The 20557-nt window shown below is 43.6% G+C and overlaps 1 protein-coding gene and 1 long non-coding RNA gene across 10 annotated transcripts in view; one reads left to right on the plus strand and one right to left on the minus strand.

Moving 5' to 3' along the window:
• Positions 1 to 20557, minus strand: part of DAAM2 (dishevelled associated activator of morphogenesis 2) — a 206209-nt gene that overhangs the window by 6146 nt on the left and 179506 nt on the right. For all 9 annotated transcript variants that reach the window (XM_083434416.1, XM_083434413.1, XM_083434415.1 and 6 more), the window contains 7 exons: positions 20315 to 20399; positions 18255 to 18361; positions 16995 to 17083; positions 16225 to 16393; positions 15828 to 15935; positions 13793 to 13853; positions 6663 to 6794 (listed from right to left, as the gene is read on the minus strand). In XM_083434416.1, the coding sequence (XP_083290542.1) occupies positions 6663 to 6794; positions 13793 to 13853; positions 15828 to 15935; positions 16225 to 16393; positions 16995 to 17083; positions 18255 to 18361; positions 20315 to 20399 (751 nt within the window). The remainder of the gene's footprint in view (positions 1 to 6662; positions 6795 to 13792; positions 13854 to 15827; positions 15936 to 16224; positions 16394 to 16994; positions 17084 to 18254; positions 18362 to 20314; positions 20400 to 20557) is intronic.
• On the plus strand, positions 919 to 7242 carry LOC310674853. Its single transcript, XR_014509799.1, has 2 exons — positions 919 to 3543; positions 4005 to 7242. It is a non-coding gene; the product is annotated as an uncharacterized lncRNA (long non-coding RNA).

The raw sequence follows: 20557 nt of genomic DNA on the forward strand, positions 1-20557 counted from the left end.
TACCACTGTACTGACTCCCATATTTATTTTCATTTGCTAAATTTATATGCAGCGTCTCACAAACACAAAAGAATTTCAAAGCAGTTCCCAATAAAACAATGCCACAAGTAAAATCAATCTAAGTAACAACCAAACTATCTGCCACCCAATGTAGATGTTCTGACTGACCAACAACTTTGTGTGTTCAAGCGCCTCTCTGCTAGGAGCATATTCTTCTCATTGCGAGCAGACTGCAGTCTGTTTCACAGCCAGATCGCTGGTCTACAGCACCATTCTGAGACTAGGGCTTTGATTGCTCAGTCTTGTTCTGCTTTCCTGCACACGTCAGTCAATTCTATTAATATATCATCCACTAATGCCTATAAGATTTTAAGTGACAGGCTAAAAATAGACTACTTTACCCATACTGAATGGCCAAAGTAGGTGGAGGAAAGGTATTTGGTGGTTAGGATTTCTAATATTTTCTTAGGGAAGCCTGAGGTTCGTGACTATTATAAATCTGGCCATTCAAACATCATTTAATGAAACCTCAATCTAGGCATCATTTACTTCCACAGTAACTCGCATATTCAGCAGTTTGATTTTGGGAAGAGGACTAAGAAATGAGTGGTTGCTCTAGATAATACAGAAATTAGACCTGGACATCTTTAAAGCATTTCGAAATTTGACCTGTGTCTGACTCTAAGGCTGTACAGTATAGGCAACCCTGGTTGATAAAGACTTACTGGTTTGTATTGGTACTGCCTTGGCTCAGAAAACCTGCAGAATTCTGGTCCCCCTTCCTTGTTCATTGGATCCTGTTGATCCCAGCTGCCTGTGAAATGCTTCCCAGACGTGTTTCATCACTTGGCAACAAATTCCCACTGTACTCGCGGCTTTTTGTCCCGATCCTGTAAATGCTGCTTGCTGATAGAATCAGGAGAAAGCCTGATTCTGCCATTACACCCTCAGTCTATGAGCACAGAAACATGGAACTGCTTTTTTGCTTTGTAATACCCAAAGTAACTGTAGTTTGGTTGTTGCTTCCTGTTTATGGTGCACCAGGAAAGCAGTAGCTCCCAACACCCACTGGAGAGAGACAGAGGGAGATAATCAGATAATGACGGGGGGGGGGGATCACATTATCTGCATTCCTCTTTGGTTGGAAGAGGGGACCAGGGGTCCTTCACCGGCAGGTAAGGGGAAGATCATTGGGAACAAGGATGATGCAGTGCATTTCTACATCATGATGGGTGAGATGTTGTCTCCTTCCCATTTAGACCTCTGTGCTCATTAACCTAGATCCATATACAGAAAGGTGTTTAATCCCAATGACTGTCACTGTTCTTTGGCTTAATGGCCAAAGCTTTTAAAGCAAGACCCATTTCAGCGTTGATAAAAATCACATTCATGAGTGTTTTCTTGCTAAAAGGAACAGTATCGTGGAATTTCTGAGTATTCTGGCCTCCGTCCGTACTGGCCAGTTGCAAGAAGTTTCCATGGCGGAGACAGCACTCCTGATTCAACAAACACAGAGAGACCATTGAGAATGGAGCAATTTCAGGCCCTGGGAAGCACATCTGGGGAAATATACACACACACACACACAATTTTTATTTTTATTTTTTTTAAAAAGCAGGGGGTGGGGAAAGAAAGTAAGAAAGTAAAGTGAGCATGAGAAATAGCTCCAGTTTTGTTAAGGACAGAATATTCCCTTCCTGGCTCCAAAGGCAGCTCAGGGCTTGATGAGGAGTGAAAGCTGTGAGCTCCTCCAGTAGAAGCTGAAAAGGAACTTGGTTCAAGAATAGTAGCTGCGCACATGATTGTACGGAGTGACAGATTGATGGGGCATGTTATAGCAATTAGAATTAAGCATCTCTTGTTGAGAACATTATGTTGGCAAATGTGCATGCAGCCACTTCCAGACATGATTGGCTTTGCTGTGGGGAGACACTTCAATTAGCTTAGCAGAACCAGGAACCTGATTCTCCTTCCCCAGGATGATTAAATCCGGTTTGGGATGAAAATAAACCCTGGATTCTTAATCCTCGGAACACCAGAAACAAATTGCACCAAGTGATGGATACATGACTGGAAGATACTGACATAGCTAGCACAAATAGACGGAAAGCTCTCATTCGCTGAGCTGGATTAAGCATTACGCGGGGTAACCTGCGGCTCAGGTTCTCAGGCATTGTAAAGCACATGGCATGGGGCATGATATGGGCATTCCCCGCTGTGTTGAGGGACTATTGTTTTGCAGGATCTGTTTCTCTTCACTAGGCTATGTTATGATTCTCCAAAGCTCACAACTCGGAGGTAGTCTTTGGAAGTCTACTTCCAAAGACTACCTGCATAACTATACTGCATAACTACTTAGTTTATTTTAATTGGTTTAATTGTGGTGCACACATGGGATTAGTGCATTTCCTACTGCAAACGTAGCACGCAGTAGGGAAAGTCTTACTTCTCCTCTCCCAGCTCCGATCTAAGCAGAAATCACCAATACAGACTTTCCCCCTTGTTGTCCTAGACTTGGCCCATGAAGTGTGACTTAACCTTGCTCTTTGGCCCTCCCTGTGAATAGGCCACAAGCCAGTGTTACTGGTGTTCCTAGAAACAGGACACCTAAAGCCCAAAGCTGGATGGTTTCTGTTCTGATTGGGGCTAGGGAAAGAAAGAGGTAATCCTCCCCTCACTATGCCCCACATTTAACATTATTCATTATTATTCATTTAATTTGCATGCCACCCTTCATCTGTAGATATCAGCATCATCATCATCAACAACAACAAAATCCCCAGAATTCCTCACAACATGTCTCAGAAATTAGGGACATTCTACTGGTGTAAAAATAGAGTGCCGCTAGTTTCTAAAGATTGTTGGAGGGTATATTATTATGGTAGGAATGGCACCCCCATATATCTGTGCTCCTGTAATAGAATTAATAAAAACAAAAGAAATGTCTACACACTATGAGGTAAGCACAAACCATAGCCTGGCCCTTTCTCACAAGACAGAAGAAGAAGAAGAAGAAGAAGAAGAAGAAGAAGAAGAAGAAGAAGAAGAAGAAGAAGAAGAAGAAGAAGAAGAAGAACAACAACAACAACAACAACAACAACAACAACAACAACAACAGTGGCTGTGTCCTCAAGTACGGAAAAGTATTAAATGGCAGGACCCTATCAGGCACGAGGAGCCAAACATCCATACTGTACCGATTAAGATTTCAGCTGTGATTAAAAGAGAGTCTGTTTTACCAGTGATGTGCTAGGAAGAGAAAGACCTTAGGCCACGGGTTGACTCCAAGGCTCTTAGAATCTGAACATATAAACACAGAAAGCTGTGATATACCAAGTCAAACAATTAGTCCATCTAGCTCAGTACTCTCTACACTGCAGTGGCTCTCAATGGTTTCCGGCAGCAGTCTCTCTCTGTCCTGCCTGGAGATGCCAGGAATTGAACCTGGGATCTTCCGCATTCAAAACAGATGCTCTACCACTGGGCTCCTGCCCTGGCTAAGGAGATTTCTGTATGAGGGATAAGATGCCCTTTCCCCAGTAAGTAGCTGTCAGGGAACTGCCATCAGTGCCGGAGGGAGAGAGCAAAAGCCAGAGGGATTCCAGAGAGTGTCCAGGGATTGGGAGAAGCAGCCCATCTTCTGGGGAAGAGAATCAGCGTAGCACCAGTGGAGAAGGGGGGCAGATGGGGGAAGTGGCAAGGCGGTCTCATGACTCCTTGACTGGGACCAGCGGGGAGAGTAGGGGTCCTCCGTTGCCCACGCCCTCCTTGCGCAGAAGGCTTTCGCGCAGAGAGAGTAGAAGAAGATTAGGCGTCAAAGAGCTTCTTTGCTGGAAGAAATTTAAAAAACGCCCACTGACGGATTCTGCCAGCGATTGAGTCAGCCACGGGTGAGTGGCTGTCCGGACAGAAAAGGTTCACTTAGGCAACCCAGCCAGGTGTTTGCACCCAGCCGGGGAGATAAGCACCGGCTTACGCACGAGCAACCCCTAGAACCATTACAGTAGCCCTAGAAACTGAGCTCGGTTAACATCCCCACTTAACACCAGGCCTTTTCAGGGAAATGTAAATTTTGGCTAACTTTCCTTCAATCTTCCCTTTTGCTTGCTCATTATATATTTTATTCCCTCCGGCCACTGGATCCAGACAGAAATAGAAGCAAGAAAACAACCCAGGAACAAAGGTCCTGTTAATGAAGAGAAACCAAACAAAAAGTGAAGGGTCTGGGAAGCAAAGTGCTACATGCGAACAGTATCCAAACCAATCCTATATTAACCTGGGGCTCAAAGACAGACAGCTGACAACTTGAAATAACAGGCTTGTTGTTTTAAGATAAAGGACATTAATTTTGAGGAAAGCCAGATAAAACACTCTGTGTATTTCATTTTTATAACATTTCCATTTCCCATTTTTTAAAATTAAAACCCCCCTTTTGCATTTATTTTTTACGCTGCAAGGCAACTCATCTTAGCCATGAAAAACAGACACACTCATAGAGGAGACAGTTATAACTTTAAAAGGTCAGAGCTGGGCTGTGGCACATTTTGAAACAACATAACATAGAGAGTGAGGCCCTGTCATGTGTCATGATACAAGATAGCAGGGCTGGATTAAACAGCTGGCTAAACACGCTGCACTTGGAAGGTCAAGCTGGGGCCCAGGCAGCAGTGCCATTACCTGAGAGCACCACTGGGTGGCGCTGCCCTGCAGATCAGAACAGCTTGGCTTTCCCCTCATGGCAGAATCTGTCAATTTCACTCTCTCTCTCTCTGTTTCTCATTCTTTCAATCTTAAATTTCCTTCTCCACATTTCTGCTTCAGTTTGTGATTTTTTTTTAAGTCCTAATGAAAATCCAACATTTTAATGCACTTTGTTTTGCAAGCAATTTCCCCTAATGTGTGTATTTTTGCATGTTATTTTCACTAAGATTTTTATGCATACTTTGCCTAAACATATCCATTTTTGTACACATTACTTGGCTGGCTAACTCCGCCACAAAATTCAGAGCAGCTTGAATTTCAAAAGATAACTGCTGTTTGGTCCACATATTGTTTCAGGAAGTTCAAGTCTGGTAAGTTCACATTACAATGCGAACTGAACCGAATCCTGCCCTCCCCATCTCTACAATGGCACTAGCAGACATGTTCCTAACAGTGCACAGTGACTTGCTAGCAAACTAAAAGTGAGGTGAATAACAGCTGTACATCAGATGGCACAGGAAAATATTTTCCACAACCCCAACAAATGCAATGGATGAGAGCACAAGGCTGAAGGGCTCATAAAGCATCTGGGTTAGAGCAGGGCTAAGCAGAAGGTAGCCTGGGATCAGCTGCTGGGTCTCTGGGTGATCTGAAGTAGATCAGCAAGGATTTCTTGCTCTCAATTGTTTAAGAAAGGCAACAACAAAATGCACCCCCCCCCCCCACAGGAGGGGGCTTTTGTATGGAAGAAATGTGTAAGCTCAATGCATATCTGTTATTTAAAACAAACTCCTGGGCTCAGAATTCTTTTATTCTTTTGCACCAAACTCCAGTAGCTAGATATCAGGGTTCTAGTACAAAACACAGTCGGTCCTACAAGGCTGAGTTAGAGAACAGTGGCTCCCCAAAATATGAATTCCTACATGATGCAGAGACAATAACTGCCCAAAGCATCCAGGGGTGTGATGCGATGCAATCAACTTATAACAGAAAGCACCAACTTCAGCTGTAATGTGAAGTGGCTGAAAATCAGGAAACCTCGCCACTCAGGCAAGATTCCACCACAACACCCGAAGGGCCTGTGTTTTCTCAAGCTCCTTACATAAAAGAGAAAAAATGGGCCAAGGTGTAACAGACTTACTTGGTGCTATTAGCTGCCTTTATCACACTAGCAAAGCAGGACATGTTTACCATTGTTACACCTTGTTTACATTATGACTTGTTCTCCTTTAAACATTCTTGTGCCTTTATAACATTTTCTTATGTTTCTTCCCCACCCTAGATACTGAAGGATTTGTGCCAACTTCTAGTCAGGAGCAAATAAATTGAAGGTCTACTCTCCTGCTGCTTTACAATTTGCCTCTTGGGACACGATGTACATGCTTTTCTCTGAACACAAATGTTATCAGGTGGAAAAAGGAGTGTCTGTTTTGCTCCAGGTGATACGTTGGGGAGCTAATACAAGCCCCAGTTCCCAATATATGCACCCTTGCTAGCTATCACAGTTTTAGTTCTTCAGTGCTTTCCTGTCTTTCCAGAGGTAACCTACGAATGGTACATTTGGGTCTACTGAACTCATCTTGGCAAAGAGGGTCACTGCTAGATATTTGGAAGGGACCTTAGTTCTGGAGATGAAAAATTAGTCTGTAACTGGAGGATGTATTTAGATTTGGAAGTTGCAGGTAAGTTGCATTATCACAGCATTTCTGTTTAATAACCTTTGTCTAATCAAACGTGCCATTCAAACAATAATTACAGACCTTTATTAAAGAGACACCCATTGTCCCATGGAAAAGAAGCAGCCTTCATTTCTGCAGACAAGGTTCCTTTCTCAATGAAGAACAGATATATGTGCTCTGTGCAACAGCCCATTAAAATTGAAAACAAAGTTACATGCCTCGTATGTGTTTTGGGTTGGAAGACCGTATCAAAGAACAAACATTTAAAAAGCATTTTCCTACCTTATCCTTTGCATCGTTCAGAAGGTCTTCCAGCTCTGAAAAGCTAAAACTGGCTACAGTGATAAAGTCGCCCATGACAGGGACAAATCTATCGCCAGCTTCCCGCATACGTCTCTTCTGGTAGTCCAGCTCCTAAGAAAAAAGGAAGATCAGAGCAACTGACTGGCGAAATTATTAAAACAGGTGCAGCCACACTGTTAAGACCAAGCACCCATGTGTCTGCTGGGCAGTTTTGGAAGCAGCAAGGCTTGGGACATACAAAACAAGGCACTTCTTAAACATTCCTGGTGGCAGAGCACATAGCAATTCAAATCAAATTTCTACCATTGATTCCTATGTTCACAGGCCGTGACCCTGTGGTGACTTACCTGTCCTCCTGGCTCTGGACCTTAATCTTCAGGAATTGTTTGTTTTGTTTTTAAAATCAAGTTTCTAGTCTCTTTATTTACAGGCAAACATGCAAGAAATATTCTGCTCGAGTGCTCAGCACCTAGCATATCCAGAGTCCATTAGGATTGTGGGTTTCAGCCCCATGTTGGGCAAAATCTTCCTGCACTGCAGGCGGTTGTATTAGATTTTCCTCGTGGTCCCTTCCAACTCTGTGATTCATTGCCATAGGAGAGTCTGGGAAGGCCTGGCTGTCTCATAGCTGTTCCCTGAATGTGTGTGTGTGCGCGCGCACGCATGCAGTGCTCTCCCATAATCCCTAGCCATTGGCCATAATGCCTGGGGCTGATGGGAGTTGGAGTCCAACAACTGGAGGGTACAATCTTGGCTACCAGTGGTACACAGTGAAATCAGAGTGGCGATGATGAAAGGAGGGGAGTAAGAGATGGAAGGCCTGGGAATAGACTGAAGCAAAGGGGAACATTAAGCAGACAGGAAACAAAAACACTGCAGGCAAAGTGAAGCCTAACATAGGACAATATGAGACAGCATAAATTTAACCATTATCAAGGAAAAGATCCTTTCCCCTTCTATTAAACAAGATCTTTTTAAAAACAACCACCACAACAGCACATTCCTGAATCACTTGGCAAGCGCTAAGGGTAACACACACAGGGTATTTCCCAGCACATCAAAACAACAAAGGACTTTCAGAGACTAAAGTACCCAACTTTCACTTTTATTTCACATCGCAACAAAAGTGAAAGACCCTACACCAATGTGACTTGGAAGACATGTTTCTTTCTTAACAAGCTTGTCAGTGCTTTGAATGACCTCAGGAGGTCAGTCAAGGACAGTATCAAGTGCTCCTTACTCTTTCTTTCAAAGCAGCTCCATTCACCACAAGGCTTGATAATGGGCACGGCATAAGCTCTAACCTCTGGGTATTTTGTTGCCCTTGTGCAACCATTATAACACGCTGGATTTCCTCCAAACCAAATGAAACTAATCGTTAATCAGATAGTGGTTTATCTTCCACTTTCTTTTTCTTTCTTTCTTTTTTTGAGATTGCAGTTCTCACCATGTGCAGTTTGGTGCTGCCTTGAACTTCCATATTCAGGTTATCTGCCAAATGGACTTATTTGCCTGGAACAGCAGCGAGCACCTTGAGAACTGGATCTCACAACTGAGTGAGCACAGACTGACCTTTGAACACCTTAAGCTGCTTGAAATTGTGAAACAGGGTGACCTGGGCTCAAATGCCTTTTCGTCATGCAGCTCAATGGCAAGCCTTGGGCCCATCACACACTCTTAGTCTAATCGGCCTCGCAAGGTTGTTGTGAAGATAAGAGGATCAAAGAGAAGTTTCTGGGATTCCCATTAGGACAACTGCATACTTAAATACACAAGTTGTGATAAAATACATGTTCAATGATGTGTTTTAATATGTATTCAAATTTTGATTTAAAAATAAATAAATCACAAAATTAATACAGAAATGGGATGGAATGGGTGTATGAGTTAACATCTGCAAAACTGACTAGGGCCAGAAATGACGTGATCTGCCCATCCCTAGAGGATGGAGAGAGGTAAATTCCATTTATGTCACCTTCAGTTCCTTGGAATCTGGTGGGATGCAGACGGAAGAAATGAAAGACAACTATACAGTACATGGAAATATTATGGGGTTGTTCGCATTTAGAGCTGGGAGCCCCCCAAAACCTTTAATTGTGCTTTGTCAGGGTTAGCTAGCTAGCCATGCCACCCTCTCTCTTTCTCCAATCTCTTTCTATCAGCATTTAGACTGCAAGATCCTCAGGGAAGGGAATCTTTTCCTTCCTCAAGAAAGATGCCGGCTACAATAATGGCTTACTAATACCTGTCAGGGAACTGCCATCGGAGCTGGAGGCAGAGAGAAGGCTCCAGAGGGATGTCGGAGAGGGTCCCAATAGGGAGAGAAGCAGCCCATCCGCTGGGGAAGGAAATCAGCGTAACACCAATGGAGAAGGGGGGCAGATGGGGGAATCGGAGAGGTGGCTCCAGGACTCCTCGCCGGAGACCAGCGGAGAAAGTACGAGTACTCCGCTGCCCACACCCTCTTTGCGCAGAAGACTTCCACGCAGGGAGACTAGGAGGAGACTGGGCGTCAAACAGCTTCTATGCTGAAAGAGGTTCAAGAAATGCCCACTGACGGATTCTGCCAGCGACTGAGGCAGCCACGAAACTTGAGGCTGTCCAGACAGAAAGGGTTCAACCAGGTAACCCAGCCAGGAGTGGCGGCAACTTACGCACGAGCAACCCCTAGAACCATTACAATACCCCCAGTTTTAACTGAAGCATTACCTTGTGCTGGGATTGTTTGGAGCATTAGATATTCTCTTTAAGATGGCACAGGGTTTGGTTTTGGGGAGAGACTCTGGCTCTCCAGGGGTTGCTGAACAACAACTCTCACCAGGGGTTGCAAAATTCAGAAGTGAAAGTTAGGGCACTGTGCTCAAAAATCTACACTATCAGAGTTAGTGCAGGTTTAAAAACAAGTACTCACCATAAAAGCTACAAACACATTTGGCAACAAGGCAGATGGATGCCCTGGCAGGGCTCACAGAGAATGGAGAGTGTTTATGAATTTGCATTTTGATATACTTTGCATTGCCTGCTTCACTCTGTGAAGTTTTTCAGAGCTGGACTCAAGTCTCATTTTTTAAAATGGTGCTGCCAGCCCTGGGAAGTGAAGGATTACAAAGTGCCTCTGTTGAGCAGCTGACTGTGAACCTATTTTTAGCCCTGTGTTTGTAATAAGGGGCTTTGAAGAGCCCTCTCAACTGTCAGAGCCAGGACTGTGGCAAGAACACGCTGGAACGCAGTCAAGAGTTGCACCTTCCCTCCCCCCCCACCCTCCATCAAGTCCACTCCCAACAAGGACCTTCCATTGTTGCTATAGTGCTGCATTTTTACATGCCAAAAGTGGGTGGGGGGAGCAGTGAAATGAATGAGCGAGAGGGGAAGGTGCTGGCTGCCAAGGCTAAACAGAGGTGGGAGGGAGGGGGACGGGTGTATGAATGGGAAAAAGATGTTGCCCAAGAAAGGGAAGGAGAAGGTACTGCAAGGACACTGGGCAAACAACTCACAAGCTTGAAACCAAACCGAATCTATGGTTTATCACTCAACAGCTGCAACTATCCTGTAATTTCTTGGATGCCTGAAACAGCCAACACAGAGGAGCTCTGGGCACACAGAGCTTTCTTAGCATGCAAGGGGAAATGTGCCTGCTGGAGAGGGGTGGGGCGAGCTTGTCAAGGAACAAAGTCAGAACTTGAGAGCGACCTCCTCAATATTTATCATGCAAACTGGCTCTGCCACAACCGCTGTGAATCCACATGAAACTTGAGATTTGAAAATGAACACTGAACAGTATTTCATTCTGTGGAAGCGAGCGCTGAGCAGCATTTCCAATGGCCTGGCTTGCACACCACACTCAGCCAACTGTTGGCTTAATGGATTGAAGCGATGGCACACAAAAAAAAATTCTTGCCAGAAGCAGGACCCAAGCCAATGGGTTCAAACGACAAGAAAAAGGATGAATACAGTGGAACAAACTGTATCAAGAAGTCCTCCAGCATTAGAGGACATTAAACAGAGGCTGGACGGCCACTTCTCAGGGATGCTGAAATAGTAGGTTTCCTGAATCTGCAGGAGGTTGGACCAGGTGACTGACAAGATGCCTTCTAACTCTATCATTCTAGTCCTTGCATTGCATGCTCCAGAAGTTACTACAAGATCATGTTATGTTAGGACTGTAACTAAAAAGGCCAGCTCCAATAGCATTTTATTTAAAAACCTATGAACGTTGTGTTTTGAGTCAACTGACAGCGATCTTGAACCTGCAAACTGAAAGAAGTCAAACTGAGAGAAGTCATTTACAGTGTAAATGGGGGGGGTATTCAGGGGATAACTGGTTCCACCACTCTACTCCCCATGGTCGTGAGTGAGAATGAGAGGGCACCTTAACTCCCTGGCTGCCTAGCATATTGAGATACTATTGATGTCACCAGCTATTAATGCAGGAGCAATAATGTCCTTCAGTCCAGGGAGAATGAATGTAAAATTCTGTATTCAGTCCATACCGTGTGCTGCACTCACACAACTAACTCCACTAAGGGTCACTTCACACACTGCAGGATTAGTGGGTATATATGACAGACCCATGCTGAGTACGTTACTACAACTATATCTGTAACATCTGAAGTAGATCCATACATTAAACTTTGACATTAATATTACACTCTTTCCTCTCCAAAGCACCCTACATAGATGAATCTTCAGTTGGGGAGATTATTCAAAGCAGCCCTAGTGTTTGCAAATAATTCAATATGAAAGCACGTCAAAGTGCAAGTAGATAAATAGGTACCACTCCGGTGGGAAGGTAAACGGTGTTTCCGTGCACTGCTCTGGTTCGCCAGAAGCGGCTTAGTCATGCTGGCCACATGACCCGGAAGCTGTATGCCGGCTCCCTCGACCAATAAAGCGAGATGAGAGCCGCAACCCCAGAGTCGGCCACGACTGGACTTAATGGTCAGGGGTTCCTTTACCTTTCTAATAAGATAAAATGAACTGGATGATAAACTTTACAATGTAATAATTTAGCCTTGCAATGATGTTTGGTTCTTGCTGCTTGACATATTTTTGCTGCAACGGCGATGATGATAAAGAGTCATCCCAAATCACAGGTGGGAGGCAGAAGTAGCATGACTTTATGAAGGCCACACAGAAAAGCCAGTGGGCAGCCAAGAGGAGAAAGTAGGTGTTCTTGGCTCTAGGTCCTACATTCAGTTCACCAGACCACAATCCCCTAGAGAAGGCCCAGTATGACTGAGTCTTTCTGTTTTGCAAAAGCCTGTTGGCTCCATTCCTTGTTTGTCCAGTGTGATTCTATTCACAGGGCTTGTAGTAACAGAGCTCTACAGTGATTACCCCCCAAGTATATAACATTGAGTAGAAAATGAAAGCACTGAGCTACTCCCTAGAATGTAGGCAGGCAATTCTCTCAGTGGTCGTTTTGAACAACCAACTACAAGGTGCCTTCCCTGCTCCATTATGGATGCATGATCCACTGAAATATAAATATGCTAAGGAAGTGAGGGCAAGAACCACAGCTCACAGGTAAAGCAAGTGTTTTGCATACAGAATAGGATGGGAAAGATCTCTGGACATGACAAGAGTAGTAGACAATATTGTGTTTGTTCAGGGCGCAGCCTGGCTCCCTCCTCTGGCAACCTGCACAGAATTTTGCTTAACGGTTGCCATTAATTTGATTTTAATTAATTTTTATAATGAAATGTTTTTAGAATGTTGGATTATTTGATTGTTTGATTATTTGATTGTTGTTAGCCGCCCTGAGCCCGGCTTCGGCTGGGGAGGGCGGGATATAAATAAAATTTATTATTATTATTATTATTATTAATGGACAGAACAAGCTGGTGTAAGGCAGCGACATGCCAGGTTGCATTACCCTGTGGTGCAGGGGGTGGGCAAACTTGCTACTTGAAGGATATTGGGCCCCATTGGTGGCTGCTCTCAGACTCTGGAACTCCCGCCCTGGAGAAACTAGACTAGCTCCCTCCTTGTCCTTCTGCTGGCAGATGAAGACCTTCTTCTTCCAATAGGTTTTTGAGAACTGACAGCTTTAATGAAAGGGCTGGTGTCGTGCTATTTTTATTGTAATTGTTTTCATGTTTTAAACAGATTTTATATATGTACTATATATAGCTTTATATTAATGTTTAATTGGTTGTTGTTGTGTTTTTTTTAAAAAAGATTGCTTTTTCTACATTTTTACCTTGAGTACCATTAGGGAAAAGGCAGAGTAAAAATAAAACAATAAAATAAAATAAAATAGTCAACTCTCAGCAGATTGGCCTACAGGGATTCTCAGCAAGGGGCATCTCATTCACAGAGCTACAAGTGCCACAGAAAGTTGCTACAGGTTCCTAACTGTAAGATGGTCATGGCAAAAGATCTAGCAATGGACTTCCCTTTAGCATTTTAGTGTGGATGCCTGTTAATACACACATTTTTGGAAAGCCATTTTCCCTAATCAAGAACCTTTTTATATATTATTTCCACAAGCATGCATTTAAATGCATGTTTATTATATGCATGTTTATTCAATTACTTGGCTGCAGAACTGCATCGCAAAATTCTGAGAAGTGCGAATTTTGAAGGATGGCTGAGCTTCAGTTCACGCATTGAAAAAGTGAATCAGGTAGGTTTGCCAAGTACAAATTGAATCAGTGTTTTCCCCCATCCTTGGTTGTATTGCAGCACCGTACAGCTGTGTGGCCACCAGTTCCATACCTGCTTGCTTCCCTGCCTTTCTCCCTCCTTGGCAGATGTTTTGGCCACTGCTAAATGCTTTGATACACCCCACCCGTTCAGACCTGTCCACAGACCTGCCACGCCAAACACCTGCTCAGAGACCAAACCTCTCTGAAAGAAGCAAAAGCAAGTGTTCCAACATTTTTAGAGCATGTCATTTGTCAAACTCCCATTCCCCCAGCTCTCAGTAGCAGATCAAACAAGTTTCTTAAGGGGTACATCTGGTACTATCATCAGCCCAGCCCTACGGGAGACGGTTTTAGGGAAACAGGCAGTGCTTGACAAAAGAAGAAAAGCTCGTTCTTCTCCCACCAAAAACACAGTGCCCGAGTTCCCTAGTGAGTATTTGGAAACCACGAAATACTTACAGCTTCAACAGCTTTCAATCCAGTCTTTATGTTGTTCACTTCCTTCTCCAGCTCCACCAGGCTGCAAGGAGACACAGAGAGACATACAGCAGTTGAAAACAAAAAGGGCAGTGTTACATGGGAATACAGGAACTGGTGAGGCAGTAAAGATCGCTGGTCCATCCAGTCTGGTATCCTGCCTCCGGCCCCAGCCCTACACCAGATGCTTTAGAGGTGGCAGGAAGAGGTCCATTCTGTGTTGCATGAGCTTTTAATAGGAGGGTTCAGACCCCGGGCTGCTTGCACTCACACGCAAGATCCCACACTATTCAGAAGAGAATAAGCCTTTCAGCCTCGGGATAAATGAAATGGGGGAGGCAGGCTGAAGCACCCAACATTTTGACATGACATGGCCAGCTTTAAATCAAGCAGAGAGCTTCTGCTTCTCTTCTTTCAACAGAGGCCTTTGGGGGACGAATGGACTGGTTATTTGTTTGCTATTGACTAGTTTTTCATTCTGCTTGTGTCAGGTGTCAGAGGATCCAACCCCCCACAGTAGGTTGCCAGGAATGGATAAAACAAGGAAAGTTCTTACCAATGCTATTTATTCAATATTCACAGAGATAGGCTTAGAAATGCAGCCACTTTTAGTAATGGTGTTGCTCCAAGTGAAACCCCACCCCCTCTGTCTCTCCCACTTCCTCATGAGTCATCGCTACAGGTGCTGGAAAGAGCCTTTTGCCTTTGAGGTCTCTGCTCTCCTACTTTCAATGCCCACTGGGTTCTGGAAGGGGGGGGTCTGGAATGCTTTCTAAAGACACCGAGTCATTCAGCTGTCTCTCTCCTGATGTTTCTTCTTCTTCTTCTTCCTCCTCCTCCTCTCCTGTTTCCCAACTTTTCCGCTCATCTGCCTCTGAGCTGTAACCTTCCTCAAACCCCTGTTGTAATTCTAAACTGTCTCCTTCTTCTCTGGAAGGGTCAGGCTGGGGAAGCAGTCTCCTCCAGTCCTCCCCTGCCCAGTCCCTGACATCTTGACTTATGTTCTTACCTCCTTTTTTGGTATGTATCGTTTAACAAATTTAATCATTTTCTGTTCCTAAGTCACCTTGGGCACCTAGTGCAGAAAGGCAGGACAGGAATTCCATTGATTAACTATTACCTGCTTAACTCACAGGCAGGAACCCAGCACTAGAATAATCATCTAAAGAGGATCAGCTTCTTCCTCCCCACTGACATTATTATGCCCTCCTCCCAAAAACTGACAGCAGAATGCATGCACATGCACTCTGAAGTATGCCAGCATGGTGTAGTGATTAAGAGTGTTAGACTAGGACCTGGGAGACCACAAAGCTCCCAGGGTGGCCTTGGGCCAGTCATTGCCTCTCAACCTAAACTACCTGACAGGGTTGTTGTAAGGAGAAAAAGGGTAGAGAGGGAGAAGCATGTTCATCACCTTGAAGTCTTTGGAGGAAAGGTGAGATTAAAATGTAATAAAAAATGAAAATGAAATGAAACTGAGTTTAATGGGACTTATTCCCAGGCAAGAATTGTAGATTGTGGCATGAGTAAAATAACCCCTTTTGATTAGTTGAATAAAAAGTGACCATAAAGATCCATGGAAAACTACTAATATTGAGGGATAACTGTTGGCTTTTCATGCAATAGTATACTGGGCTATAAAAAGTGGCAGAAACGTAGAATTGTAGAATTGGATGGGGCCCCAAGGGTCATGCAGCCTAAATTCCTGCAATGCAGCAATCTCAACACATGGTCTCCCATCCAATTTGAAACCAATCTGGACCCTGCTTAGCTTTGCAAATGTGCTAGCAGATTTATTGCTGCAGCATCATGTGAATCTACAACATCTAGCCACTAATGCTGTACAGGTCATTTTCCATTTTTCACTGCAGGTTAACAGCCTATTTTACAACACATTATTATATGTTGACACATTATTATATGTCGCTGATTTATATATAATGAGCAAATGTCAACACAATGATCTAGTACCCATCCTTTGTTGAATTTTTAATGCCAGCCCCATCCCCAAACTTACTTGACTTTTGCTGCTTCTGGAAGATGCTGTAGTTCAGACTGCATGTCTAGAATATCTAGGTAGTTCTTTTCAAAGATCATAATCAGGTAGTGTAACAGCGTAATGTTCCTAAGAAAAAAAGATATGAATGAGGCAAAAAAAACAGGATATCGGGAATAACTGACATGCCATGCAAGATGTCTGGCATGAAGTCAGGCTCACAAGTTCAGGGTTAGATAAGCATCAGCATTTATGTTTCTTTAATAAAAGCCATGTAAACAAAAAGCAAACGTATCTCTTTATAACAGCAACAAAAAATATTTCACTTGGACCCACCCATCTAACAGAGAATGTTTAATGAAGAACAACATAAAAATATTTATAAGGGATAAACAAGCAAGTAAGCAAATAAACGTACTTATCTATGCTAGATTTGGTGTCTGCTATTTTATTGAGGCTGGAGACCTTAAAGCCATAGGCGTTTCCTCTTTGGCCCTTGTTCATGTAGTTGCCAAAGGCTAAAACGACTTCCAGGAGCTGCTTCAGCCGCTTACTACGTGTGAGCTCCTTGGAAGCCAGGAGAAGAGCTGAAAGAGAGAGATAAGAAATTCCCTTAAGTGAACAGAGTGGTGCCATTTCAATCAGCAAATGTGAGGCAATCATCCTTCTTCCAAATCCCAAGTCCCAAGGCAAACAGCCCCTGCCCCAGTCATTTCCCCTCGAGAATCAAACATGTATAAGAATGTCACTAAAGAGCTTTTTCATTACAGTGAAGAGCATATACAGCAACTTCTGGTTTCCATTCAAAGTGAAAACCAGAAGCTGCACCAATCAGGGTTTTTTTGGTATTTACTGTCAAGTGAGGCAGAGGTACCCACACACAGTGGGTCTCACATAGGATGGTGGTCTAGCTAATGAAAGAGACAGAGAGGAGCCAGGCAATATAAACTACACTGTCAGAATTGTGACTGGACCTACCACACGGTGGTTGCCTTGCACTGACCGTGACACTACCCAGTGGAAGACAGGCAATGCTATTCCTATTCAGAGTAGACCCTCTGAAGTTAATGAACGCCACTAACTTAGGTTCATTCATTTCAACAGGTTTACTCTGAGTATGACTCAGTTCCCTACAGCCCAGCATCTTTTTGCAAGTTCTGCAATGGTCTCTAAAAACTTTCGCTTTACCTTCTACTTTGGGTTTCGCTTCTGCAAGCCTCTCTGGGAACTTCTTCTTAAAGAATAATGCTTGAAGCCGCTGCTGGTAGTGGTCGATCCTAAAGCAGTGAAAGGTGTGGGTTATATTTCAAGGGAGCCCCAGAAAACAAAGCCACTATGAGCACAGTTCATATTTATACAAAACCTAAAATGACTAGGGTATGGGTGAGGAACCTGTGGCCCAACAGATGTTGTTGGATGCCAACTCCCATCAGCCTCAGCCAGCATGGCCAAGGGTCAGAAATGATGGTGGAGGGCCACAAATTCCCCACCCCTGAACTAGAGGATGCTTTAAAGTCTCGGTGAGTGGAATAAATAAGGTGGCTGGCAGAGTTTAAGAAACATCATCTGCCATTTGGCTTTGGGCACTAAGATACTGTATAGTACAGCAGAGTGCTAATGGCCATCATTGTTGTTGTTGTTTAGTCGTATAGTCGTGTCCGACTCTTCGTGACCCCATGGACCAGAGCACGCCAGGCACTCCTGTCTTCCACTGCCTCCCGCAGTTTGGTCAAACTCATGCTCGTAGCTTCGAGAACACTGTCCAACCATCTCGTCCTCTGTCATCCCCTTCTCCTTGTGCCCTCCATTTTTCCCAACATCAGGGTCTTTTCCAGGGAGTCTTCTCTTCTCATGAGGTGGCCAAAGTATTGGAGCCTCAGCTTCATGATCTGTCCTTCCAGTGAGCACTCAGGGCTGATTTCCTTCAGAATGGATAGGTTTGATCTTTTTGCAGTCCATAGGACTCTCAAGAGTCTCCTCCAGCACCATAATTCAAAAGCATCATTAGCAGTCATCATTTCACTTGGGAAAGGAAGGAAGGAAGGAAGGAAGGAAGGAAGGAAGGAGAAGGAGAGAGAGAGAGAGAGAGACAGAGACAGAGAGACAGAGACAGAGAGAAAGAAACAATCCAGATGCATAGAAATATATTTATTCAGTCCAACAAGCTTCCAATATTTCCTTCCATCAAGGGCACTCACAGGCAAAACCAACATGAGTCTTTGGCATCAGACTCTGTTGCAAACTGCAACATTTTATGCAGTGCTGGGCCACCTTGATAAAAGGATTTCTATTAGTGGCTTGTGATCAATTTTAGCTGACAAGTACAATTGCTTGAAAAAGCAAACAGGAGACTTTGAATAACATCCCTGCTCTTATTCCCTCTTCCTGCCATGCCTACAGATACACCACACAGAGAGACAGAGACATTTATATGTAGTATATATACACCTGCTCATTTCATAAAGAAAACGGTCTGCCCGAGCCATGCGGTCAATTTCATGCTTGTGTTCCTCCAGCAGATCAATATCACTCTTCTCTGGGACAAACTTCAGTAGCTGAAACCACAGGTGGGGAAGGAGAAAAAAAGACAGCATGAGGGAACTAACCAGGGCAAGGGGAAGACAGCAGGAGAGTCAACTAATAGGGTTGCCTACTGTAAGAAAATGCTGCTTGGAATTCCCCATGTGACTGTAATTTCTAAGCAAGGCAGCTGTGGTCATACAAGTGACATTTCTGAAACATCTGGTTGGATTCTCTGACTTGGATTCTCCCCTCTGTGACCCTCATTAGATACTTTCAAATTCCATATAGGATTTCCCATATCTAACAGCTATAGGCAGTGTATGTCTAATAAAGAACTCCCTTAATGGCCAGAGGCACTCCTGAGTGTAAATGAAGTACAATCTGGCCCTAAAAGTGTTGAGCCCACTCATCTTCCAGTTGACACAAAGCTTTGACTATTCCCTCTCCCCACAACTTTTAAAAATGGTCTTGCCTGGGGAGACAATGAACAATATCAGTGTGACTGGGCAGATGCTCAATAGAGGCTCCTATTCATGTGTTGAACTTAAAAGCTCATACGTTGACAGATTTTTTACATATCTAGTGGGAGTAATGTTTTGGCCTGGCGAAGCGTGTGTATGTTTGTGTGTGTGCTCCTGCGCATGCACGCACGTACACGCACAAAAGCTCCCTAGTTACTAAAACAAACAGCCTGCAAGAAACATCAGACAATGGTTCTGCTTTTTATCATTCCCTCCTCTATACTAAGGAGCAGTTTAAATGCCAGCAATCCATAGATGTGATAATGGTAATGCAGGAAGCTATAATAGCCAAAGAACACTGAAAACTGGAATGCAATGTTCTCTGTGGATACTCTCAACACCAAGCTAATGTACAAACCAAGAGCTTTTGGAATATTTATTCATTTAAGCAGATTTATATTCCACTCTTTGATCATACTTATAATGCCCAGGTTGGCTCAACAGAAAGTCAAAGGACCTTCCAAAGGGAGATAGTAATCTAATTTTAGCATCTAAAAGAACTCATAGTGCCTATCTACTCAGAAGGAAGACTTACGGCCTTCAATGGAACTCACTCCCCAGTTAAGTGTATATAGCAGGCATCCCCAACCTGCGGCCCTCCAGATGTTTTGGTCTACAACTCCCATGATCCCTAGCTAACAGGACCAGTGTTCAGGGATGATGGGGATTGTAGTCCAAAACATCTGGAGGGCTGAAGGCTGGAGATGCCTGGTATATAGGATTGCAGACCTAGTGGTTTAAGGGACTAAAACTACCATAGCAAAAACAATGGCACAGATGAGATCCATACCAAAGCATCACCTGCAACTGAAATAAAGTATAGTGGCAATTGGTAAGTTTGTGGCTGAGGTTAAATATCAGATGAGGCCACCACACTGTCATACATTACCCTACACTAGCTCGGCACACCATTTTTAAAAGATACATAGATTATCTCACTCACCCCCAATTCTAAATATTTTTTTTACTACCCTTTCTTCCTTCTGTTTTTCTTTCTTTCTTAAGTCTTAGGACCAGCACTGCCCTCCCTCACAATAGTAAATTAATACTGGTTCATCGGAAATTATTATTATTAGTTTAGTAGACCAACAGCTATGAAGGAACTCTGAAGAAAATTGACATATTAACATGATGTGAGTGTTAGGTTGGAGAGATGATGTTTTTTTACATTTCAAAGCCTAATGCAGTTATTCCAAAAAGTAAAGGCTGCCTTCATGTTGTAGTGTGGCCCACTGTGGGGCAACCTGTGGTCTTCCAGAGGCTGTTGGGAATCAAACTCTTATGAGGCACCATGAAGTATGGACAATGGTCAGGGATAATGGGTGTTGCAGTCCAACAACATCTGGAAGCCACAGGTTGCTGACCCTTGCTCTAGACAATGAGTAGCATGACACGAGTGAAAAGAGGATGAGAAATATTCCCATTAAAATCAACATGTTTAGTAGCCTTTACAAAGCATATTACCTGTTCCAGCATATCTTTAGCAAGATCTTCTTCTTCATCCATTTTCAAGATTGCTTGTCGGATTTCCTCATTGGATAGCTTCAACCTTTAAAAACATCAATATTGCCCCATTATTTTTATTAACAATAATATTTTATTATTATTATTGCTTGCATGGCTAATTTTGATCAATCTAAAAGTTCAGCCAATATTCTGTCGTAAAAACTTCCCTTAGATCTATAGGAGTGAGCAAAAGTTAAACCT

Source organism: Podarcis tiliguerta (assembly GCF_965153285.1).
Source record: "Podarcis tiliguerta genome assembly, chromosome: 3".
Classification (NCBI taxonomy): domain Eukaryota; kingdom Metazoa; phylum Chordata; class Lepidosauria; order Squamata; family Lacertidae; genus Podarcis; species Podarcis tiliguerta.